Source organism: Phyllobates terribilis, unplaced genomic scaffold (genome assembly GCF_046119375.1).
Source record: "Phyllobates terribilis strain yellow unplaced genomic scaffold, ASM4611937v1 Scaffold_7__3_contigs__length_470593459, whole genome shotgun sequence".
Classification (NCBI taxonomy): Eukaryota; Metazoa; Chordata; class Amphibia; order Anura; family Dendrobatidae; genus Phyllobates; species Phyllobates terribilis.
Genome location: NW_027362767.1, coordinates 423,191,205 through 423,217,479, shown reverse-complemented (window position 1 = coordinate 423,217,479; position 26,275 = coordinate 423,191,205). Strand labels below are relative to the sequence as shown.

General features: G+C 43.8%; 1 protein-coding gene across 1 annotated transcript in view; it reads left to right on the top strand.

Moving 5' to 3' along the window:
• Window positions 1-298: 298 nt before the first annotated feature.
• The window catches only part of LOC141155149 (complement factor B-like), an 83,284-nt gene continuing 57,307 nt past the window's right edge, over window positions 299-26,275 (top strand). Inside the window, exons 1-11 of the mRNA XM_073641833.1 lie at window positions 299-456; window positions 5,470-5,673; window positions 6,050-6,241; window positions 8,473-8,646; window positions 9,944-10,039; window positions 11,228-11,361; window positions 14,580-14,718; window positions 15,189-15,320; window positions 16,420-16,515; window positions 17,220-17,357; window positions 17,696-17,799. Coding sequence (XP_073497934.1) covers window positions 423-456; window positions 5,470-5,673; window positions 6,050-6,241; window positions 8,473-8,646; window positions 9,944-10,039; window positions 11,228-11,361; window positions 14,580-14,718; window positions 15,189-15,320; window positions 16,420-16,515; window positions 17,220-17,357; window positions 17,696-17,799 — 1,443 coding nt within the window. The 5' untranslated portion in view covers window positions 299-422. The remainder of the gene's footprint in view (window positions 457-5,469; window positions 5,674-6,049; window positions 6,242-8,472; window positions 8,647-9,943; window positions 10,040-11,227; window positions 11,362-14,579; window positions 14,719-15,188; window positions 15,321-16,419; window positions 16,516-17,219; window positions 17,358-17,695; window positions 17,800-26,275) is intronic.

The window sequence follows — 26,275 nt, the reverse complement described above, 5'->3', positions numbered from 1 at the left end:
AGTGTAGATTTACATGTTCGCCAGCCGAACCTTCTACTATGAGTAAAGCAATGAAACGAATAAATTGGGTATGAATTATATAAATTGTTTTTATGTTGTCTTAGGACTATTCCATAGTGTGTTACATTACACACTTCTCGCTTATCTGTACCTTGCCTTCGCTTTACCTAATTGCCCCACAGTTATGTCCTGCGAGCCTCTAAGTAAATTAGGAGGAATTTCACCATTTTTGTGCTTCTAGTGAACTGGGTAATATCAGTCCGCTCCTCCTCTCTTCAAACACCGGTTGTGAAACCGAACTGTTTATCTTATCAATTACTGGAGTTCACGTGTCCTCAACCCCTGCTATATACACAGCACCAAACCCTCAGCGAGGCTCAGATCCCAGGAGGAGAGGGGCGCAGAAAGACGACGGGCACAAGATGTTACCTCTACTGCTCCTCAGCCAAATAGCGCGTAAGTAACAGAGAACTCCGGAAAGTTTTATCGTAGCGAGTCATAGGATAGAATGATCGCACGGTTTCCATTCAATGAAGAGTCACTTTTTTTTTTTTTGGCTCCGTCACAATTCATGTTTTGTCCATTGAAGGTCGTCATTATTTAAGTTTGCATATTTTTTTTAAATGGGGCCTATATGATAAAGGAACACTGCAGATCTCAGCATGGCAAAATGTATTTATTCTGATAATATAAAAACTGGATAATTCTTGACAACACATAGGAAATGCCCCTGAGCATAAAGAATCTTAAGATTTGCAGAATTTTATTCATTTCACATGTTTCTACCATACAGAAAATGATTTTATAAACTCAGAAATAAATTTAAAATATGCCATATGACCAGAACCTGGAAATACAAGGTTAAGAAGATTTTTTCTTTTTTGGGTCCAAACTAATACAATATATTACTATATTATAAAGATGCAAAAAAAATGCAGTTACAATTAATTTTTCATATTTGAGATTTTACCACCGACATCTTCACATTTTAGACATTGTATGGCGGCATTATTTGAACACATTTTTTTGGATACCATCGTCTGGGCAATGTGCACCAGTATTATGTGGGAAATATATGACTGCGTTATGTGGACACTATACAATAGTATTAGTTGCGTCACTATATGGCAGTATACAGTTGCATGTTAAAGCTTGGGCACCGCTGGTCAAAATTACTGTTATTGTGAACAGTTAAGCAAGTTGAAGATGAAATGATCTAAAAGGCCTAAAGTTACAGATGACACATTTCCTTTGTATTTTAGGCAAAAAAAAAAAAATATTGTCATCTTTTACATTTTAAAAATTACAAAAAGGAAAATGGACCAATGCACACGTTTGGGCACCCTGCATGGTTAGTACCTAGTAGCGCCCAATTTTGCAAGTATCGCAGCTTGTAAACGCTTTCTGTAGCCAGACAAGAGTCTTTCAATTCTTGTTAGAGGGATTGTCATCCATTCTTCCGTGGACAATTCTTCCAGTTCTGTGAGATTCCTGGGTCGTCTTACATGCTTTGCCATTTTGAGGTCTAGTCATAGATTGTCAATAATGTTCAGGTCAGGGGACTGTGAGGGCCATTGTAAAACCTTCAGCTTGCTCCTTTTGAGGTTGTCTACTGTGGATTTTGATGTCTGTTTAGGATCATTATCCATTTGTAGAAGCCATCCTCTCTTCTGATTTTTTATAGATGATGTTATGTTTGCATCAAGAACTTGTTGAAATGTCATTGAATCTATTCTTCCCTCTACACCTAAAATGTTCCCCGTGCCATTGACTGCAACACAACCCCGAAGCATGATTGTTCCACCCCCATGCTTGATGGTTGGTGAGATGTTCTTTTCCTGAAATTCTGTGCCCTTTCTTCTCCTCACATACCTTTGATCATTGTGGCCAGAGTTCTATTTTAACCTCATCAGTCCACAGGACTTATTTCCAAAATGCCTCAGGCTTGTTTAGATGTTCTTTTACATACTTCTAATGCTGGATTTTATGGTGAGGATGCAGGAGAGGTTTTCTTCTGATGACTCTTCCATGAAGACCATATTTGTGCAGGAGTCCCTGAACAGTAGAATAATGTACCACAACTCCAGAGTCTGCTAAATCTTTTTGAAGGTCTCTTGCAGTGAAGTGTGGGTTCTGCTTTGCCTCTCTAGAAATCCTACGAGCAGCTCTCACTTAAGTTTTGCTTGGTCTTCCAGACCTTGTCTTGACCTACACTGTTCCTGGTAACTGCCATTTGTTAATTACATTTCTGAGGAAAGGAAAACACTTTGATATCTTCTCATAGTCTTCTCTTGCTTTGTGGACCTCCACCATTTTCAGAGTGCTCGGCAGCTGCTTAGAAGAACCCATGGCTACTAGTTTTTGGCACAAGGTTAAAAGAGGCTGCGTTTTATAAAGCTGAAAAATTTGCATCACCGGCCTTTCGCAATGATGATAGTGAACAAGCCATAACCCTAACAGGCTAATTAAGGTCTGACACCTCGGTCAAATCTCTAAGGGTTCCCAAAGTTTTGCATCGGGCCATTTTCCTTTTTATAATTTTTAAAATGAAAAAAATAACATGACCAAATATATATATATTTTTTGCCTAAAATTCAAAGGAAATGTGTCATCTTTAACTTTAGACCTTTTAGATCATTTCATCTTCAACTTGCTTAACTGTTTGCAATAACAGGAATTTTGACCAGAGGTGCCCAAACACTTTTACATGCCAGTGTATATATGTGTGTGTATATATATATATATTTGTATCCTATACTGTATTATTTAGGTATTGTATGAACTCAAGACTCCACCAACAGAATAGTGAGTGCAGCTCTGCAGAGTAATGTAGGATGTAACTCAGGATCAGTACAGGATCAGTAATGTAATGTATGTACACAGTGAGCTCACCAGCAGAATAGTGAGTGCAGCTCTAGGGTATAATACAGGATGTAACTCAGGATCAGTAATGTAATGTATATACACAGTGACTGCACCAGCAGAATAGTGAGTGCAGCTCTGGAGCACAATAGAGGATGTAACTCAGTATCAGTAATGTAATATATGTACACAGTGATTCCATCAGAAGAATAGTGAGTGCAGCTCTGGAGTATAATACAGGATGTAACTCGGGATCAGTGCAGGATCAGTAATGTAATGAATGTACACAGTAACTGCACCAGCAGAATAGTGAGTGCAGCTCTGGAGTATAATGCAGGATGTAACTCAGGATCAGTACAGGATCAGTAATGTAATGTATGTACACAGTGACTGCACCAGCAGAATAGTGAGTGCAGCTCTGGAGTATAATACAGGATGTAACTCAGGATCAGTAATGTAATGTATGTACACAGTGACTGCACCAGCAGAATAGTGAGTGCAGCTCTGGAGTATAATACAGGATGTAACTCAGGATCAGTAATGTAATGTATGTACACAGTGACTGCACCAGCAGAATAGTGAGTGCAGCTCTGGAGTATAATACAGGATGTAACTCAGGATCAGTATAGGATCAGTAATGTAATGTATGTACACAGTGACTGCACCAGCAGAATAGTGAGTGCAGCTCTGGAGTATAATACAGGATGTAACTCAGGATCAGTAATGTATGTACACAGTGACTGCACCAGCAGAAGAGTGAGTGCAGCTCTGGAGTATAATGCAGGATGTAACTCAGGATCAGTACAGGATCAGTAATGTAATGTATGTACACAGTGACTGCACCAGCAGAATAGTGAGTGCAGCTCTGGAGTATAATACAGGATGTAACTCAGGATCAGTAATGTAATGTATGTACACAGTGACAGCACCAGCAGAATAGTGAGTGCAGCTCTGGAGTATAATACAGGATGTAACTCAGGATCAGTAATGTAATGTATGTACACAGTGACTGCACCAGCAGAATAGTGAGTGCAGCTCTGGAGTATAATACAGGATGTAACTCAGGATCAGTATAGGATCAGTAATGTAATGTATGTACACAGTGACTGCACCAGCAGAATAGTGAGTGCAGCTCTGGAGTATAAAACAGGATGTAACTCAGGAACAGTACAGGATCAGTAATGTAATGTATGTACACAGTGACTGCACCAGCAGAATAGTGAGTGCAGCTCTGGGGTATAATACAGGATGTAACTCAGGATCAGTACAGGATCAGTAATGTAATGTATGTACACAGTGAGCTCACCAGCAGAATAGTGAGTGCAGCTCTGGAGTATAATACAGGATGTAACTCAGGATCAGTAATGTAATGTATGTACACAGTGACTGCACCAGCAGAATAGTGAGTGCAACTCTGGAGTATAATACAGGATGTAACTCAGGATCAGTACAGGATCAGTAATGTAATGTATGTACACAGTGACTGCACCAGCAGAATAGTGAGTGCAGCTCTGGAGTATAATACAGGATGTAACTCAGGATCAGTATAGGATCAGTAATGTAATGTATGTACACAGCGACTGCACCAGCAGAATAATGAGTGGAGCTCTGGAGTATAATACAGGATGTAGCTCAGGATCAGTACAGGATCAGTAATGTAATATATGTGCACAGTGACTGCACCAGCAGAATAGTGAGTGCAGCTCTGAAGTATAATACAGGATGTAACTCAGGATCTGTACAGGATAAGTAATGTAATGTATGTGCACAGTGACTGCACCAGCAGAATAGTGAGTGCAGCTCTGGAGTATAATACAGGATGTAACTCAGGATCAGTAATGTAATGTATGTATACAGTGACTGCACCAGCAGAATAGTGAGTGCAGCTCTGGGGTATAATACAGGATGTAACTCAGGATCAGTATAGGATCAGTAATGTAATGTATGTACACAGTGACTGCACCAGCAGAATAGTGAGTGGAGCTCTGGGGTATAATACAGGATGTAACTCAGGATCAGTAATGTAATGTATGTATACAGTGACTGCACCAGCAGAATAGTGAGTGCAGCTCTGGGGTATAATACAGGATGTAACTCAGGATCAGTATAGGATCAGTAATGTAATGTATGTACACAGTGACTGCACCAGCAGAATAGTGAGTGCAGCTCTGGAGTATAATACAGGATGTAACTCAGGATCTGTACAGGATAAGTAATGTAATGTATGTATACAGTGACTGCACCAGCAGAATAGTGAGTGCAGTTCTGGGGTATAATACAGGATGTAACTCAGGATCAGTAATGTAATGTATGTACACAGTGACTGCACAAGCAGAATAGTGAGTGCAGCTTTGGGATATAATACAGGATGTAACTCAGGAACAGTACAGGATCAGTAATGTAATGTATGTGCACAGTGACTGCACCAGCAGAATAGTGAGTGCAGCTCTGGAGTATAATCCAGGATGTAACTCTAGGACCTGTATTATAATGCATATTGGGATAACATTGCCTGCCCTATAATAATACAGATCTCTGCCCAGACTGATTGTTGAGCTTTTCCTTGCAGGCCATTTGTACATTCACTCTATTTCTTTTTCTATTTAGTGTGTATTGCGGCCCCTACACCTGAATGTGATCTTACAAAAATAACCATTGCTGGTGGGACTTACACTGTGACTAATGGAGGAAATGTTGGCAGTACGGTGGAGTACAGCTGCCCTCAAGGAATGTACCCGCACCCGTCCTTCTCACGGGATTGCCTCTACACTGGTCGGTGGACGGATGAGAAAGTGAAGGCGCAATGTAGAGGTAACTGACTATATACATCTACTTAATGAGAACCGGTGAGACTAATAGGCAATAACCAAGGGCCGAGCTATAGGGGGAGCAGAGGCAGCAGTCACCTGGGTTCCTGAGTAGACCTGAAGGCTCCTCTGCCATTGAAGATGACACCAGTAATATAAATGGCACATGGTAGCTGGGGGCCTGATACACAATTTGCATGGAATATGAATGTACCTCTTGGCAGTGTTGGATTGGGGAACCTCGGGCCTCTAGGAAGCTTCACATAAAGTTGTCGTCTACTGTATCTTTACTGTGTTATATCTTGGGTCAAATAAAGGATCCACTGGTTCCAGTTCTGTAGATTATTTCTATGTGATATTTGGTCCCGTTACCCCCACAGTTGTACAGTGCCCCAGACCAGAAATGTTTGAGAATGGACAGTTCTATAGTGAAAATGTTACACAGAAATACTTTGTGGGAGACGTCCTGAACTTCGAGTGCTGGGGAGGATTTAAAATGTTCGGACCTGAAACCCGCACCTGTCAGGCAAATGGAAAATGGAGTGGAGAAGAAACGAAATGCGACGATCAAGGTACAATAATGAGTTAAAATGATGATCATGCATAACAAAATATGACAAAATGTTAAATAATTATATATATTGTGACAAAGTCACTGACAAAGTGCTAGAGGGGATATGTAGCACTGAGGTTGTTAGCTTCAGTAATATAAACCTAGGAAAATGCTCCAGCACACTAAGTGCTGAGAGGGGTTAATTGGCCATATTTAGTGCTAGGTTGATGGAACAGCAGTAGAGAGGGAGGAGTCCAAATTTCCAGCCTTCTAGAGCATTCAGTGTTGGGTGGATCTGGAGGTGCAAGCTCTGGAGCTGTGTTTTCATGTTAAGGAAAGCTAAACCTTGTAGCTTCTGAAACGGACGGATTCCTGTAGCAACAAGGACTGCCATACGTTATGTTTTTGTTTTCCTATTAGGCCGGGAAGGCCATGTTTGTTTTGCTAACGTTGCACTGGTTTATGCAGTACTTTTAATAAACCAGTGGAAGATTTAAAGAGAAAGTGTTCCTGTGTCTACCTCTATGTCCAGCCGAGTAAGCCGACCTACCACAATATATATACTGTATATAACAACAAGCAATATCATAATGAATAATTTAGTAAAAACAGCCAGTAAAATATTACAATAAATAAAATAATGTTGCAAAATAACAAGATGTTCTAATAGATAATGTAAGCAAAACAAGTATTATAATAAAGTAATAATAATGAGGAAAATATTCTAATTAAAAAATATAATAGTACATGTAAAATAATAAATAATGTGGTAAAAACAAGCAAAACTATTTAATGACATAATATAATAAAAACAAGTATCATTATAATATAGTAAGAACAACAAGCAAAATATTCCAATTAATATAATAATAAACTATAATAAACAACAAGTAAAATAATAAATACAAAAATAAAAACTAGTATAATAATAGTCCAGTAAAAAGAGCAAGTAAGAAATTTTAATAAATAATATAATAAAAACAAATATAATAATGTAGTAAAAACAAGTAAAATATTATAGTAAATAATATAATGAAAGCAACAAGTGTACAATAAATGTTGAACCTGCATTTCATTTCTTATATTACAAGCAATTTAGACTTCAAAGTAGTTTTCTGTTTTTTTTCAACTGTGTATAAAATTAAAAAATAACCAACAGTCATCTCTGAAATGGCCAGCTGCTCCTGCAATCCCATTCCAGTGATCCCCGCTTGTGCTGCACCACATACATTTTTCATGTGACCGCTGAAGCCAGTGATTAGTTGCAGTGGTCATGTTAATTAAGCATGTGATATTATTGGACTTTCAATGGCGATCGGGACCAGTACATAGTTGTCAATTGTCCGAGATTTCACCAGGAGTTCTGGGCCAAAAAGTAAACTCTGCCAAAATTGGGGCGGAGGGGCGTTATAAGAGGTGGGGCATTACTGGGGGAGGGGCAGGGCAACTATGGTAAAGAAGCATTGGCTCTGGAATTGCAGCGGACTTAGTAGGTGATTAAAATAATTATTTGATAATATAGCACTCCTACTCTTAAAGATGCACTCCTCCCATCAAAATTTTTATCCTCTTACTATATATATTATATATATATATCCTCGTAATATTATATAGCACTGCGCACTTACAATTGCACATTTTGCCTTTCTACCCTTTTAATTCTTCTGTTTTCCATTAGGTCTATGTCATCACATGATTAAAAACTGACCAGCTGAATCGTTCTAAGTTCTATGTAGAAACAGAAGAAGGAGGTCAATTAAGCCTGTCTGAGTCATGAGTCACTGCAAAAGTCAACGGTAGGGGGGAGGAGGGAGCAGCTGGGTCTGATGTTGAAGAGCGTAATGATAAATGCAGGGAAAAGAGACTTTATGTTTCTATGTAGAGCAGAGAAAAAAGAAGAATTAGCTGGGTAGAAAGGAAAATTGTGCAATTGTAAGTACACAGTTTCACATAACAAAATTTAGATTGGATGCATCACACAGGGTCAATAAATAAGATCCTAGCAGCTTGCAGTCACCACTAGAGGGAGCCAACAGCAAGTATTGAACACCAAGGGAAGTATGAATATCTGTATATACTAGGCTCCCTCTAGTGGTGGCTGTATGTAAATGCTAATGAAAAGAACAAAACTATACTACTATACTATATTATCCTCTGACTTTGCTGATTTTTTTTCTCTTTGCATCTCGCCTGCCATTTCCATCCCTAAATGTCACCCCTTTTGTGTTCCACACATTTACCCACATATAGCTGGCAACTGTCCAAATCCAGGAATTCCCATCGGGGCTACGAAAGTAGGTACTTCCTACAAGATTGGGCAAATAGTGAAGTATCAATGTCAACAAGGGCTTAGTATGTTCGGCTCTAAGGAGAGAGAATGCATGGAGAGCAAACACTGGTCCGGAGCAGAACCGACCTGCAGATGTAAGATCATTAGTCTTTATGGAATAAGCTGTTGAACTCACTATTGTGTATTTTTCCCTTAGTCATCTTTTTCTTTCCCTAATCCATTTGTCTGATCCTACAAGCACCCTGTCGAAATTTTTGGGATAATGTAATATAGTTGCTTGGGATCAGGTTAAGAATACTGCAGCTAAAATTTAAAAAAAAAGAGTGTCTCCACGGTTACAGACTACAAACAAACCCTGTGTAGTCAGATCCTGCAGTCCTTAAATTGCTTCTTCTGCATTTTCTTTTACTTCCTGGAGGGGGCAGAACATAAGGAGTAACAACAGATTGCGGGATCAGACTACACAAGGTTTGTTTGTAGTCTGTAAATATGGAAACACTTAAAGGGGTATTCCCATCTCCAAGATCCTATACCAATATGTAGTAGGTGTAATAATAATAATAATAATATTAGCAAATACCTCCAATTAGAAATGTAGCATAGTTTTTCTGATTCGCTATGTCTCTTTCATGTGCCGGACCTTAGGTATCCATGGTTATGACCACTAACAACTCGCTGTCACTATATCAGTGGTCGTAACCATGGATACCTAAGGTCCTGCAATGCCCTGCACATGAGGAAAGAGACATATCAAATCAGAAAAACTATACTACATTTCTAATTGGAGGTATTTGCTAATAATATTATTATTATTACACCTACTTCATATTGGGATAGGATCTTGGGAGATGGGAATACCCCTTAAGTTTGCATTGGAGCTGCTTACATATGAAATTTGTCAATTTCTTTTCCTGAATTATCCCCCAAAGACAGAGACAAGTGTTTGCTTACAAATACTGAAGAGGAGGGAAATATAACTATAAGAAACTGCAGAGAAAAGTAGTAGTTTTCTCAGCCTGAAACGCGTCAGTTGTCGAAATCTTGTCCTCATTGTTTATAATGGCTCGTTATTTTAAAAGAAGAAATTATGATTAAACTTATTTTAACCATATATTGGATGTTGGCTAATCTATTATTTTCTTTATTTGCGGGAAAGAATAGTTTTCTCTGATTAACATTTTTAGGTTAGTATCCCTGTAAAAGGATATACAAAAAAAATAAATAGCGCCACTCCTTTCTAAAGTCTATGTGTGGAATTGCAGCTCTGCCCCCTCTTAATTGAAGGGAGGCTAGCGGTAATACCTGACATGGCCAATAATAAAGAGTGGCGCTGTTTCTGGAGAAAATGCCAGAACTTTTTTTGTAATCTCACACAAGTAAGAGATCCCTGCTGATTGTGTAAGGCGACTGATGGGTCTCTTTCCTCCACAGACTCATATACATTTGATACCCCAGAGGAAGTGGCGGGGTCTTTCTCTTCTTCCCTTTCCGAAAATATTGAATCATCTGACCTGAATAGAGTAGAAGGTAAGAGAACAGTTCGTGACATGAACTCTACAAGGGAGGATACCCATGTTATAGCAGGGGGTGGACATAGTGGTATGGCGGGGTAGTGCTGACACTGCCTTCATTCCACAATCCATTGTGCACTAAAAAAATGGACTGACGGTAAAAACAATTTCACAATGAAGTTCAGATCGTTAACTTGGCCAATTCTTTCTCAAGGATTATATACAACAGTCAAACAAGCTGAGCAAACAGGGCCGGGGCAGGGTCCAGGATTATTTTGGAATTGGGCTTCCTAGGAAAAGCTTGTTGATATTTGGGATTGCACTATCATGAGAGAAGCTGATATATGAGATGCAGTGAAAATTCATTTATTAAAGGAATTGTCCTACTAACTATATATGTGTATAGGTTATGGATGTACCCCTTTAAGGTGGATATGACTACTTTTAAGAGATATTTCCACTTTTCATATCTACAGAAAGGGAAGAGGGAAGGAGAGAGGAGCTGACTGAGAGAGACAGACTATACTGCTGTTTTCTAAGTATTTTATCTCACTCCAGGGCTGGATTCACATATACACTGCTCAGTACTGCTGTACAATGTCCTTCATGCCGCTGCTGCTTCTGAATATGTGCTACATAGCGACAGGAGAGCGGGAATCCCTCAGGTCTGTGAGTGCTGTGCATGGGAGACATCATTGCATCTAGTCTCCAACCTTAAGCTCAAACACAGCTGAAGATTAGTGATAGAGCTGGCAGAGGGGAAAAGTGCTGAAAAGTTTTCCCATCTTAAATATAAGTCTGGGTATGCTACACTAACCAAACAAAACCCCCTTAAAATAATAGCAAATTGTTATTTTTTTTTCAATATATTTATCCCAATTGTATTTTTTTCCCCATTTATCTGTTCATTATATTGTAAACTGAATCATTTCAGTCAAAACTACAACCCATCCCACAAAAAGAAAAAAGCCCTCATACGGCTGTATAGATGGGAAAAAAATAAAGTTATGGATCTTGATAGAAGGACAGTAGAAAAAACGAAAGCATAAAAAAAAATCACCTTGTTCTTAAAGGGATAAATATGGATGATACTGGTTTCTATTGGCACTGTACTCGGGCGAGCCATGGAGGCGGCACTCACATTAGGACAGATATTCAGAACCTGATATTACTCTTAGTAGATTTTTTCTTATTCTTCTTATAGTGGAGGGTGATCGTAAACTAATGGTCAAAACAGGAGGTCTCATGAACATCTTCATCCTCATCGATGCCTCTAAGAGTGTTGGACCCAAAAACTTTGAAATCGCAAAGGATATCAGTGAAGTGTTCATAGAAAAGGTAAGGAGAATACATGGAGACGAGTGCTGGACGCTACCTTCCTTAGGGACTTTATACAGAACCTGTGTGATAATGGCTTACCTTCTGCTCTTAAAATGTAACTATACAATAGACTAATGTGCCGCCTTATATTATCACATAAATACTTCCATACAGTTATAACAATTCTATACCGTGCTACTACCACCATATACTACAAAATAATGCACTGTACAGTGTCAATAGTGCCACACAATGTAAATAACGCCATACAGTGAAATATCCTAAAGGAGTTTGTACCAAGTACTGTAGAGGATAGGGTTTAACTTATTAACTGCTGGGGGTCTGACAACTGTTCCTGATCCTAAAATCAGGTCTTTGACGAGCCCCGGTTGAATGGAGTGGAACGAATCAAAATCACCTCTGTTCCATTCATTCTTTATGTCATTGCAGGAGACAGTCCTGTGGTATCTCTGGGGAATAACATATATTTGATACAACCCCAACTACACACTTAGAATTGATGTTTGGTGGGTCCAAGTCTTGGTGGTAAAATATCGCTGGTGCCCCTGCAGCTCCTCTAACCCAAAGATCATAAAACCCTACAAACTGATGATGTCAGCTGTGTTTTATGTCTTTGTTGAAAAATTGATCTTTTTCTGAAAGACTAGATCATTTATTGCAAGGTTTACATAATGCTCCCGTACTTCCTCAAAGACGACAATTGGTGTCGCCCAAGGACTGTCTCTGACGACATCTGTGCTCTTCAAGTCCAGGATTAATTTCTTCACAGCCTTGTACATGAATAGAGAGATGGGCCGGTAACTCGAACAGATAGATGATGAGATCCAGCATGGTTCCATTCAGGTTGGCAAACCTTTGGTGCCCGTACAGTAGGCAGATGGTCCTCTTGATCACTTCTCTTCGTTTGGATGGAACTAGAGTACGTTCATTCTCCAGGGCATTCAACATCTTTTCCAGGCAATTTTGCAAATCATCCATACCCAGGACAACAGGGTGAAATTCATTATCTGGGAAGACAACAACAATCAGTCTCTGTCTTCGGATTCCTACTTGGCCAATTTTTACTATAAGTTCCCAGTAACTTTGTTGGCGAGCAGCTTGCTCTTTGTTGGCAATAACCTTAATCCAGAATTCTGGAAGATGCAGTAACTAGTATTAACTAGGATTCCAGTGAAACTGGTTTGGATGGTGGTGACTTATTATACCGTGACAAGTAAAGTTGCTAAAGGAATCCCATCAATTTCAATAGTGATTACAGGACACTTGCCTATTTATCTAGGGGCCTATTCTTGGTGGTCTGGACCTAGCCATTCTCCTGAGAGCTAGTCCTCTCCCTTGGAGGAGTTTCACAGCCATGTGGATGGTGATATTCCTAGTTAAACGATAAAACTGACTTGCTGCTCATCGGAGTGTTTGGGGCTTCTCCACCTAATCATTGGAGTGGGCAGGATGATGATATGGCTAATACTGGTTATCTACAGTAAGCGGGAACATACTTAGTCAATAGCTTTTCTTCTTCCAAGGTGGAACTGCTCATTCAGTCAAGAGTGGATCCCTTTAGGATACTTGTTCTCTAGGGGAAGCAAAGGGGTGGTGGGTTGTTTCACTGAGCACATTAGCATTAAATGAGATATCTGGACAAAATTAAAATTTTACCAGCTACTATGTATATTAAAAACTAACAGGCAAAGCTATACTCAGCTATCAGCAATTACAGGGATCCACTATAGGCCACTCCATGGTCTGCGTGTAAACCGGAAGAAAGTGGTCACTCACTGATCAAAGTGGCAGCAGGGCCGGTGGAAGATACGACCCCCTTATATGATCTAAAATTCCTCGGAAGTCCAGGGCTGGATTCAGAGCCACACTGCTCAGTACTGCTGTATAATGTCCTCCATGCTGCTGCTTATGAACATGTGCTACATACAGACAGGAGAGCAAGAATCCTTCATGTCAGTGTATGTTGTCCAGAGAAAGCAACATAATAGCTCGTCTCCACCCATGAGCTGCTATAGTAAAAAAAAATGCAGGATACAATTCATATTATGGTGGGAAATAGTGTTATTCCTCTTGTGCACACACAGGACGGCTTATTCTGAAAAGTCACCTGAAAGGTACATATTCTGACATCGATGAGATGTGTCTGAAGAACGTGACCACAGATCTCTGTACAGGCAATGGTAGATAGGTTACTCGCTATCCTCTCCTCTCTTGCCTGACCAGCTGCATGTAGTTAATCCAAGAAGGAAAATGCAGTGGACAAACTTTTAGGTAGTTTATTGACTGTACGTTGATTTGATGAGGTAGAGATGTCTAGGGAAGATGAAGGGACAAGGATGAGGGATAGAAGATGAAGGTAACAGGAAAATACTCTCTTCAGCTCTGAAGCATGTTTCTCCCAAAATGGCAGTGACCAGAAAGAACAGGATGTGAGGAAACAAGACATCAGGAGTAACAGAGAGAAAGAGGCACGGTGGGAAATTACAGCTAATAAAAAAAATGAAAACATATTATCACAATGGCCAGTGGATGGTGGCCAAGGACAAGAAATACTATACACCAGCAAAGTAATAAAATCAAGATATTATGCATATGCACTTGTAATGGCTGTAATGTCTGAAGAGAATTGGCTGGACAGCACAGTACGCTTTAACGTTGAAATTGGCTGAAATTATGCCACTTTTGTTAACCCTTTGGACAATATGAATGTTAATATATGTCCTGTGTGCATAGTACTCAGTCGGCATTGCTTGTAACTACACATAACTACGCAACGCTTCCCATCCCATCTGCCCCCCATGACATGAGTTATCATGTCAGTTTTGGATGTGCTCAAGTCCTCCATGACTGCCATCATTGTGTTCCTGACAAGCCACAAAGAATTGCAGGTTCAAGTCCTCAAAGGGAATTAAAAACTAAAATAAAAAAAATTAAAGACACCTCACATAATCTAAACACAGGAAGTTAGCCATGGGTCAAAACATGGATAACGACATGACTGAGTCAACTCGCTGACAAGTATTTGTAAGAATACAGCATAGGACATGCCTCTAGCCACTTCTCCGTGGCAAGTCTAAGGATCAAAAGAAATGCATATACTGTACAAGTATATCCATGTATATGTTACAACACTCATTTATGTAAATTGTATATGTCCTGTTGCAGCTATGATCTGATCACTGGGGGTAGTAAACATATATCATTATCTGTTACAGATATCCAGCTTTGATTTCACCCCTCGCTATGCTGTCATCTCGTACGCGTCATTTGCAAAACCCATTATGCTGCTGTCTGATGATGACAGTGTGGACGCTGACGCGGTCATTGAGAAGATTAAAGCATTTAAGTACACAGGTAATGGAGCTCACGACACTTTCCCAATAACTTTAATAATGATATAAGATGACACATGACCAATCACAACAGATAGCACACTGTAGAATAATAATTCAAGTGGTTGTCCATTTTAGAAAACCAATTTCCATACAAGCTATTAGATAAAGGTGAGTGGAGATGGGATGGAGGGAGCGTTCCTCGCTCTGGAGGACCTGTCCTGTCCTGTGTTATACGGACAACACATTCATGTGAATGAACACTGTTGTAATACTTATTTTCACCCGTGGTGGTGCTGCAGGAAAACAAACCACTTTCTGAGAGGTTTCGAAATAAATGGTAATCACTGGGGATCCCAGCACTGTTGAAAAAGTAGGTATTGTACAAAGTGTAACACCTCTTTAATAACTCTTTTAATCACCCTTCCACTCCTGAAGATTTGAATCAAGTTTATTAGGAAAAGTCTAAAATTAATCTTTTTTTTTTTTAAGAACATAAGGATAAACTGGGAACGAATACTCGGGCTGCCCTGAATGAAACTCATAACATGTTGTCACTGCAAAATACAAGAGATCCAAAAAGATTCCTGGAAACGAGAAATGTAATCCTGCTGATGACAGATGGCAAGTATTGGGTCACAGTTAGTCCTTCAGGTCACTCATGAAAATCTTAGTCTTTCAATATTGTATTCTTTAACTCTTAGACAGTGCTCTGTCTTCCTCCTAAAATTTTTAGCCAGAGTATCCTCAGGTGGGCTAGGCTCTAACCGCATAATATGTCCTAAATGTCCAGCAGAAGACAACCTCATTTGGAAGTAGCTTTGGAGCAAATCACTGACATTCTCTTACAGGTTGATCTAAAAAAAACCTTTTGGATCTTACTGATGAAATGTCCGGTGTGTACAATGGTAAAGACTAGAGATGAGTGAATCTGCCGAATTACGAATTTGACAGGAAATTCGATTTACGTCAAATATTTTTGGATTGTCAAATATGCCTTACTATGCTCAGTTGTGACCCCAGAGTATAATAAATGTAGGGTATAAAAAAAATTATATTCATCCTTTCCCACCCTTCGCCTGCCTCTCCACGCAACTCTCTACCTGGTTGTCCAGTCCACTTTTAGAAGCCTCTGGGCCTCTTTCATGTACACATTGGTCTTTGGCACTGATTTGGCCTTGCGACATTGTGATGCCTAATCAGTGACTTCGCATGAGGTCTAGTTGGCATTAGGCCCTCACGTCATCATAACGTGTTGCCCTGAGTTATCACGATGTTGCAAAATCTAGTCAGCTTTGGAGACGTCAAAGACCACTCTGAAAATGGACAAGAACCACTGTCAACTAGAAGATTACGAAATGATCATGCGTGGTGCTGGAAGGCTCATGGGAGGGGATGGGAGAGGTGAGTATTATATTTTTAATCTTTTCCTGGCCATTTAGAATCAGAATTTTTTGTAAAATTTTAAGCAAATTTGATTAATCTCTAATAACGACAAAGATCGTAATGTATTTTTTGGGAAATATACATGTTATGCATAGATGGAGGATGGCTCCACAAATCATCTCATTCATTGGATCCAAAGAATTCCGATCTGATGCTCATGTTTGCAAAAAGTGTCAGTCAGTGCTATATCCTCAGCCCATAGCTAGTGTTTTACATCACCACAAACACATTCAGTGGCATCATGTCTTCTTCATAACAACTGTCTTTCGCCCCTTAGGAAAGCATAATATGGGTGGAGACCCGACTGTGGAGATTAAGAGGATCAGAGAAATTCTGGACATCAGGAAGGGCAATAACCGCGAAGATTTTCTAGGTATGGAATATATATGTTATGGTACTTGTGCCTCGTTTCAATAGACTGTGATGATTACCACTATCAGGTATGAAGCTCCTACAGTTCAGCAGCAGTGTTGGGTAATCAGTTGACAGAGATGGCCAAGAGCCCGAGGAGAAGGCAGATATGGTTCATTACCACTTCTGTCTCCTCTGTTACACTCCTCAAAGCACTCGGTACTGGCAGCGGCATCATCCCTGTATCTTTTGTACTCTGTGATCATATGAGATCCAGATCACTTTTGTGTGGGAGATCCTTAGGCGACAAAGACCTCAAACACCAGGGGCTATTCATATTATATCCCTATATTACATCCAAATGAATAAAGCCTAATGGCCATGAATTACTACTTTGCACTAATAAAATTCATTAGGGAATTTAGAAATGGTTGGTCCAGCTTGGTCTTAGCCACCAAAAGAGCTAAACAATCAGAAGCAGGAGTGTTATCCGGAATGGTAAAGGTATCTAAAAAACATTAAATAGAATCTGGTGAAACCAATGTGTACGGTGGTCTCTGATGATGGATTCCGGCATGATGCAATTTTCGGTGGAACATCTGATCTCATCCTTCCAAACATTTCCTCCGTGATGATAATTTACGTTATATTATTGTCATTTATAGTCTTATGGTTTCTCAATATTTTGCATTATCCCCGCTATAATTATTTTTCTCTCATTTATAGATGTTTATGTCTTTGGCCTGGGTAATGACATAAGCGAAGATGAAATTAATGACATCGCATCCAAGAAAGATAATGAGAAGCATGTCTTCAATATGGCAAGTGTACTTGATATGAAGGTGGCCTTCGAATTAATGTTAGGTGAGAACATTTACATTTCTTTCTGCTTAATTGTATGCAATGATGTCATTTTTGATGCCAGTACGGAAACCTGGACCAAAGGCAGGAATAGGCTGATAAAATGGTAACTGGAAAAGGGAAATATATTGATGGCTGTTTTGGAGAGTTTGTGGGTCTAGACTTAAGTGATATGGGCTGGCATGGAAACCTCTGTTATATGTGCCTGTGATGGGGGTCAGGGGTGGTCAAGAACTCATAAGTGGGATGGTGACACCACCATATTTTTTACCAACAGGTGTCCCTTTCAGCGCTGGTTCTATCTTTTATCAATTTTTCTTCTTCTTACACCTTACTTTTAGATGATACAGAGGTTCTTCAGATGTGTGGACTTTCCAAAGAACGGCTTAAAGATGATGAGGGCCTAGAACAAGTGTTTCCCTGGATTGCTAAAATTACCATCACAGTAAGTCCATATCTGTTCAGTTCATCACACCGTACCAGGAGTATGTAATCTCTAGACATGCAACAAAAGGAGATTTAGTGTCAGAAAGTCATAGGTGAGGATAAAATAAATATACAATGACTGTCATATAGATACAAGGTTACATGTTCTTTGCATTTAAAATCGATAAGTAATACCCCTATCTCTGGTGCCAGTAAGCTGCCAGAAAACCACAATCATCTAGTAAAGTGGTCCTAAAATGAGGTTGCTGGCCGTTTGAGATCCCTGTCATTTCCAACGGAGGGTCAGTGGTTTCCCAAAATAGGTTATGGTGGACAAAAGACTGATGAGAGTTAAAAGAAAAATAGTGTTGCATGTAGACAATTTGTCATGATATAAACTTCTTTTTATCATCAATTTCTCTGGGTGCCTTAAGGGGTTGTTCTCAAGTTCTTATATTGCTTCAATTAGTTTGGTAGCTTGAAAAAAAAACTAAATTGCAATTGGCTTTCTTTTTCTATCTGCTGTCATTCTCCTGCAAGGATAGATTTTATCTTTCATAGTGTACAGCTGGTTTCCATGGAGCTCAGGCAGAGTGTGCAGTAGCTATATTGCAAGAGAAGGGTGAACTGTTATCAGATTAGTGTTGAGCGAGTATGTTCTGTCCGAGTATGCTCGGGTCGAGCTCCGAGTATTTATAGCTGCTCGGTGATATGTTTGAATCGCTCCCGTGTGCATGATTTGCGACTGTTTGACAGTTTTATTACATGGGAGGAATGTCTATTTCTTACACATTCCTCCCATGTAATAAAACTGTCAAACAGTTGCAAATCATGCACACGGGAGCGATTTAACTTTATCACAGAGCAGCTGTAAATACTCGGAGCTCGGGCCGAGCATACTCGGACAGAACATACCCCTTTAAATTTTTCACTCTTTGTTTCATTGCAGCCATTTGGTAAATTCTACAAAGTTATTTTTTTTCTCATTAATGTACACTGTGCACCCCATCTTCACTGAAAAAAAAAATAGAAATGTAGATATTTTTGCAAATTTATTAAAAAAGAAAAACTGAAATATCACATGGTCATAAGTATTCAGACCCTTTGCTCAGACACTCATATTTAAGTCACATGCTGTCCATTTCCTTGTGATCCTCCTTGAGATGGTTCTACTCCTTCATTGGAGTCCAGCTGTGTTTAATTAAACTTATAGGACTTGATTTGGAAAGGCACACATCTGTCTATATAAGACCTCACAGCTCACAGTGCATGTCAGACCAAATGAGAATCATGAGCTCAAAGGAACTGCCCAAGGAGCTCAGAGACAGAATTGTGGTAAGGCACAGATCTGGCCAAGGTTAATAAAGAATTTCTGCATTACTCAAGGTTCCTAAGACCACAGTGGCCTCCATAATCCTTAAATGGAAGACGTTTGGGACCACCAGAAGTCTTCCTAGACCTGCCGTCCAGCCAAACTGAGCAATCGTGGGAGAAGAGCCTTGGTGAGAGAGGTAAAGAAGAACCCCAAGATCACTCTGGCTGAGCTCCAGAGATGCAGTAGGGAGATGGGAGCCCTCCACCAGTTGGGCCTTTATGGCAGAGTGGCTCGACGGAAGCCTCTCTTCAGTGCAAGAAATATGAAAGCCCGCATAGAGTTTGCTCAAAAACACATGGACTCCCAGACTATGAGAAATAAGATTCTCTGGTCTGATGAGACGAAGATAGAACTTTTTGGTTATAGTTCTAAGCGGCATGTGTGGAGAAAATCAGGCTCTGTTCATGACCTGCCCAATACAATCCCAACAGTGAAACAAGGTGGTGGCAGCATCATGCTATGGGGGTGTTTTTCAGCTGCAGGGACAGGATGACTGGTTGCAATTGAAGGAAACATGAATGCGGCCAAGTATAGAGATATCCTGGATGAAAACCTCCAGAGTGCTTTGGACCTCACACTTGGACGAAGGTTCACCTTCCAAGAAGAAAATGACCCTAAGCACACAGCTAAAATAACAAAGGAGTGACTTCGGAACAACTCTGTGACCATTCTTGACTGGCCAGCCAGAGCCCTGACCTAAACCCAATTGAGCATCTCTGGAGAGACCTGAAAATGGCTGTCCACCAACGTTCACCTTCCAACCTGACGGGACTGGAGAGGATCTGCAAGGAAGAATGGCAGAGGATCCCCAAATCCAGGTGTGAACAACTTGTTGCATCTGACGCGCCCCCTGGGCCGTGGGGTACTCGATGTCGGGCCGGTCGGTGCAGGGGATGTCACAGTGGCGGTGACCCGGTCCATGACCCAGGGTTGTCAATAAAAGGGGGATTATTGAAAGGGGATTATAGTTTTTATATATATATAATTTGTGACGCCACCTGTGGTATGTGGCTATATGGAGCTGCCGCTGCGGTGCAGATCCTCTGGAGCTGATGATGACGCAGCAGAGTTGGTTCAGCTCTCCACAGGCAGAGCTTAGCTCCACGGCAGGAAGTGGTGATGTTATAGATGTTGCTGTGCAGTGTAGTGCAGGGGACGGCGCAGTTAATAATCAGTCCACAACTTAATGACGGTTTCCTCTTATCTTTACTTGCGGTGGTTAGGCAGACCGGGACACGGGTACTAGCTTGTAGTAGAGGTCCAGGTGGCCTGGAAGCAAGTTGGGAATCCACCTCGCCAGATGAAGTTGGAGGCCTTCCCTTTGCAATAATCTCTTTCGCCCTGCTGCTTATAGCTGTGCTGTTGTGATGCGCCCCCTGGGCCTGTGCTGGGAGGGGAACCCGGAGCCGGATCTGATAGGGGTAGTAGTCCTTGTGGCGGTGACCCGGTCCGTGCCCAGGGTGTCAAACCAAGTGGCAGAACTTTGAGTAAGATGTATAGAGTTCGACTACGCCACCCGTTGGATGCGGTTATGAGACCGCCGCTGCAGGGCAGACCGCTGAGGCCGGTGGTACGGTTGTGCAGCGTGGATGGTATAACCCCCAACGGGAGGGGTATGGCCTCAGGGCAGCAGACGTGGATGATGGGGATAGTAGAATTGCACGCAGGCACCAGGAACCACTCAGAGACGGTGCGGTGTAGTTTAGGGTCTTTACTGGTGGCAAAAGTAGACCCTCCCGGGAGTACTGGCTAGCGATCGGGGCCTGGTCAGTCCGTGAGCAGATAGGATCTCCCCTGGCCAGGCGGAGTTGTAGGCCTCCCCAACTAATTGTACTCTTCCTGGCTACCTTGCTAGAAGCGGGTAGAAGTAGCCCACGTCCCTGAGTGTACCGTGTGGTGCTCACCCGTATGGCCGGTGACTCGGGGCCTTCTGGTAGCCTCCGCTCCACGCCGGCGGTGCTGGTCCCTTGCGTGTGACCGTGCCTTCGGGTTTCTTGGCCAGAGGACCTGAAATCCCCTGCCGGTCGGTTTCTGCTGCTGGGTATGGATCAGTCCCCACAGCCTCGGACTCCGTGTCCGGTGAGATCTCTTCAGTCAGGATGAGCTCTACAGCTTCCAGTCCCTGACCCCTTCTGTCACTGCTCCCACAGAGCTCCTGATCTTACTTTCCCTGTATCTGCTCCACTCCAGACCAGACTGTGTCTCTGTCTGGGACTCCTCTTCTTCTCTTTCTCCTAACCCTGCCTCAGCCCCCAGTTTATATAGGGGAAGTTCTTCCCCTCTCAGGACTGGGCAGGAGGTGTGGCATGCTTAGGGAACCTGACCAGGAGACCTCCCACCTGCTCTCAGACGTAATATTGCTATTACTGTGGTAACCAGACCCCTGGGGTTCCACATTCCCCCCTAGTAAAATTTAGTACTCCGGGACTAAACATATTTTTGAAAACATAACAGGGTATAAACAGGAACAATACAATAAGGAAAAACACGTTAGGGTGGTCACGGCGTGTCCGCAACCGGGTGCAGTTTTTGAAGCAATAAGGGTGTCCATTTCACCAAAGAACGGGGAGCCGTAACCAGGTGGGGGTCTGTCCTACCCCGAGTCTTTAGCAGTCTTAGTCCATTCCTGGGTTACGCTCCAAACATATATACAAAGAATTCCGGTTAATCCACAAAAGACACCTATAAAATAACTGGAAAAACATAATTATTTACAAGCAACAGTAAACAGGTTGTTATGCACACGCCCGGGCTAAGCGGCGTGTGCGTGTGATTGGTAGTGATTCCACTGGACCGTGCCGGAGAGTGAATGCCTGGAGGGGCGTAACTAGGTATTCACCCGATCCGACCAGGGTCGCACGACGGCATACGACGCCAGTGCACCAAGGAGGAACCGAGCAGAGGGACCAGGTGCTACTCCAGGACAGACCCCGGACACGGCTGTTGACCCACACAGGGGAATACAGGAACAGACTGGTAGGCTGGCACACAGACTGGTGGGTATAGGCAGGCACGACTGGTATGCAGGCAGGCGGGTAAGCAGGCAGGGGGGTACAGGCAAGCACAGCAAGAGTGCAGACAGGGAGGCACTAGCAGGTAGGAACACAGGCGGGATAGGACCCAGTACACACCGGGACTCAGGAACAATACAGGCAGAAGGGTACAGGCAGGGCAGGACAGGACTGCCGGAGCAGCGGGCAGAAGCAGGGCAGGACAGGACTGCCGGAGCAGCGGGCAGAAGCAGGGCAGGACAGGACTGCCGGAGCAGCGGGCAGAAGCAGGGCAGGACAGGACTGCCGGAGCAGCGGGCAGAAGCAGGGCAGGACAGGACTGCCGGAGCAGCGGGCAGAAGCAGGGCAGGACAGGACTGCCGGAGCAGCGGGCGGAAGCTGGGCAGGACAGGACTGCCGGAGCAGCGGGCAGAAGCAGGGCAGGACAGGACTGCCGGAGCAGCGGGCAGAAGCAGGGCAGGACAGGACTGCCGGAGCAGCGGGCAGAAGCAGGGCAGGACAGGACTGCCGGAGCAGCGGGCAGAAACAGGGCAGGACAGGACTGCCGGAGCAGCGGGCAGAAGCAGGGCAGGACAGGACTGCCGGAGCAGCGGGCAGAAGCAGGGCAGGACAGGACTGCCGGAGCAGCGGGCGGAAGCTGGGCAGGACAGGACTGCCGGAGCAGCGGGCAGAAGCAGGACAGGACTGCCGGAGCAGCGGGCAGAAGCAGGGCAGGACAGGACTGCCGGAGCAGCGGGCAGAAGCAGGGCAGGACAGGACTTTGTTCACACGGAACAGACAGGAAGGGAAAGACAGAGCCAGACACCCACAGGGTACTTGCAGTGAAGTAGCGAGTGGACCACAAACTCACAAACGGGAGTACAGAGACAACAGGCAGGAGTTAGGTACGAGTTCAGACTCTGCAGAAAAAGGAAGGGAACGGACATAGAGGAAAAACAGGTAAAGGATAGGAGAGAGTTCAGACTGGAACTGAGTGTACGGAGGAGACCGACACTGCAGCGGGATACAGGAGCGGGTCTGGGAATACTGCCCCCAGAGAGGCGGGACGAACAGGCAAGGAGCGTGTTCAGACAGGACAGACAAGATACAGGAGCGGGTCTAGGTAATCGGCCCCTAGAAGGCGGGAGGAACAGGCTAGGAGCGTGTTCAGACAGGACAGACAAGATACAAAGAAAGGACTCAGTTCAGACACAGGAACTAATACCGCAAAGCAGGAGACATACAGGACTCAGTTCAGACACGGGAACTAATACCGCAAAGCAGGAGACATACAGGACACAGTTCAGACACAGGAGCTGATACCGCAAAGCAGGAGACATACAGGACTCAGTTCAGACACGGGAACTAATACCGCAAAGCAGGAGACATACAGGACACAGTTCAGACACAGGAGCTGATACCGCAAAGCAGGAGACATACAGGACTAAGTTCAGACAGGCCTGGAAATACAGCCTCCAGGAAAGGCAGACAAGGAAACAAAGACGGGACCTGGCACCTTCAGAGTGCAAACACACACTGAAGGAAAACACTATGCTCAGGCAGGGATAGAAGGGAGCTGCTGAGCTATATACCAAGTGTCAGACAGCAATAGGCTGAGGACGCACAAGGGGTGTGACCCACAGCAGGTACAAAAAGCAGGAAGTGATCGGGCGCCGCCCTTAAGCAGCAGAGACAGACACAAACAGACAGCATGGAGGGAAGCCAGAGAGACATTCTGGACAGGAGATCAAGTGCGCGCTCCTGCACAGTGGGAGATGGACCACTATGCAAGGACGCCGCCAGGTATGTTACAGTACCTCCCCCCTTACGCCCCCTCTTCTTCAGGCCTGCCAGAATCTTCCGCAGGGAATTCGAGGACCAGTCGTTCACTGGGTTGGAGGGGGACAGAGACTTGAGGGTAATCTCTGCTTCGAGGTACATCTTGTCAAGCTCACAGGAAAAAATAGACGGGTTATCAGGTACATAATGAGGAAAAGTCACTGTCTCTTTGTTATCTGGTGGTACCCCGGAGGATTCAGGAAACAACTGGAGGTCCTCCGCCGGGTCAGAAGAGTGCAGAGGCTCAGAGAAAACAACTGCTTCAGAGTACACTAGGTCGGACTCACTGGAGGAAGCAGGCGAGGTATCGGGTACCGAGTATAGGAAAGTCTCTGTCCATTCACCACCAGGTGGCACCCCGAAGGGTTCTGAACACAACTGGAGGTCCTCCGCCTGGTCGGAGGGGTGTAGAGACTCGGGAGTAACCTCTGCTTCGGAGTACACTAGGTTAGACTCACTGGAGGAAGCAGGCGAGGTATCGGGTACCGAGTATAGGAAAGTCTCTGTCCATTCACCACCAGGTGGCACCCCGAAGGGTTCTGGAGACAGCTGGCGGTCCTCCGCCTGGTCAGAGGGGTGTAGAGACTCACAGGTAACCTCTGCTTCAGAGTACACTAGGTCGGACTCACTGGACGAAGCAAGCGAGGTATCAGATCCAGGATATAGGAAAGTCTCTGTCCATTCACCACCAGGTGGCACCCCGAAGGATTCTGAACACAACTGGAGGTCCTCCGCCTGGTCGGAGGGGTGTAGAGACTCAGGAGTAACCTCTGCTTCGGAGTATACTAAGTTGGACTCACTGGACGAAGCGAGCGAGGTATCAGGTACAGAGTATAGGAGAGTCTCTGTCCTTTCGCTACCAGGTAGCACCCCGAAGGGTTCAGGAGACAACTGGAGATCCTCCGCCTGGTCGGAGGGGTGTAGAGACTCGGAGGTAACTACCACTTTGGGGTACCCATTGTCAGGCTCACAGGACGAAGCGGACAAAGTATTGAGTACCGGGTGTAGAGAAGTCTCTCTCCATTTGTCATCGAGTGGTATCCCGGAGGATTCAGGAGGCAACAGGGGATCCTCCGCCAGGTAGTAGAGGTGCACAGACTCAGAGGTAACCACAGCTTTGGAGCATCCTTGGACATGCACACCGGTTAAAGAGAGAGAAGCATCTGATGCCGGGTGCAGGAAGTTCTCCTGTGTGGAGTCTGGATGGGCAGAAGTCTCTTCGGGCAGGAGAACTGGTGCACTACCCACGCACATTACCCATTGGGGTTTCTCCGGGATACAGGGAGGTGAAGCTTCAGTAGGGACTTCAAGGTTGGGGTCAGGAGGTCTCAGGGAGGACAGACCCTGGCGTGACGGCTTGCCTCTAAGTCTAGCACGTCTGGACTGCCTCTTGAGGTTGAGAGAAGTATTCCGGAAAGCGTAGTCACCCTGTGAGGATTCTGGGTGGGCAGTAGTCTCATTGGGCTGGAGGACTATTGCGCTACCCACACACATTACCCATCGGGGCTGCTCCGGGATATTGGGAGGTGAAGCTTCAGCAGGAGCCTCCGGGTTAGGATCATCGAAGACCATTAGAAAGGCCACCAGGAAGGCCATTAGGTCCCGGAGGATCGGATCCTGTGTTTCATATAGGGGGTTGATCCATTCCAAGGCATCACCCGCCAGGTAAGACATAATAAAGGCCACTTTAGCCCAATCGGAAGGAAAATAGAGAGGGTAGGCCTTAAAGTGTAGCATGCATTGCTCCACAAATGCACGACACTGTCTTGGATCCCCATAGTAACGTGGCGGATCCGCAGGAACGAGAGCTGATAGATCCATCTGGACGGTGCTTAATTCGCCTGGAACTCAGCTAAGGGAAAAAAAATTTATTTATTTATTTTAATGCATGTAGTCGCTGGAAAAACTTCTCAGAGAGCGAAGGCCGTGGGGCTCAACGGGAACCATGGCCTGAGCATGCTGTTATGCACACGCCCGGGCTAAGCGGCGTGTGCGTGTGATTGGTAGTGATTCCACTGGACCGTGCCGGAGAGTGAATGCCTGGAGGGGCGTAACTAGGTATTCACCCGATCCGACCAGGGTCGCACGACGGCATACGACGCCAGTGCACCAAGGAGGAACCGAGCAGAGGGACCAGGTGCTACTCCAGGACAGACCCCGGACACGGCTGTTGACCCACACAGGGGAATACAGGAACAGACTGGTAGGCTGGCACACAGACTGGTGGGTATAGGCAGGCACGACTGGTATGCAGGCAGGCGGGTAAGCAGGCAGGGGGGTACAGGCAAGCA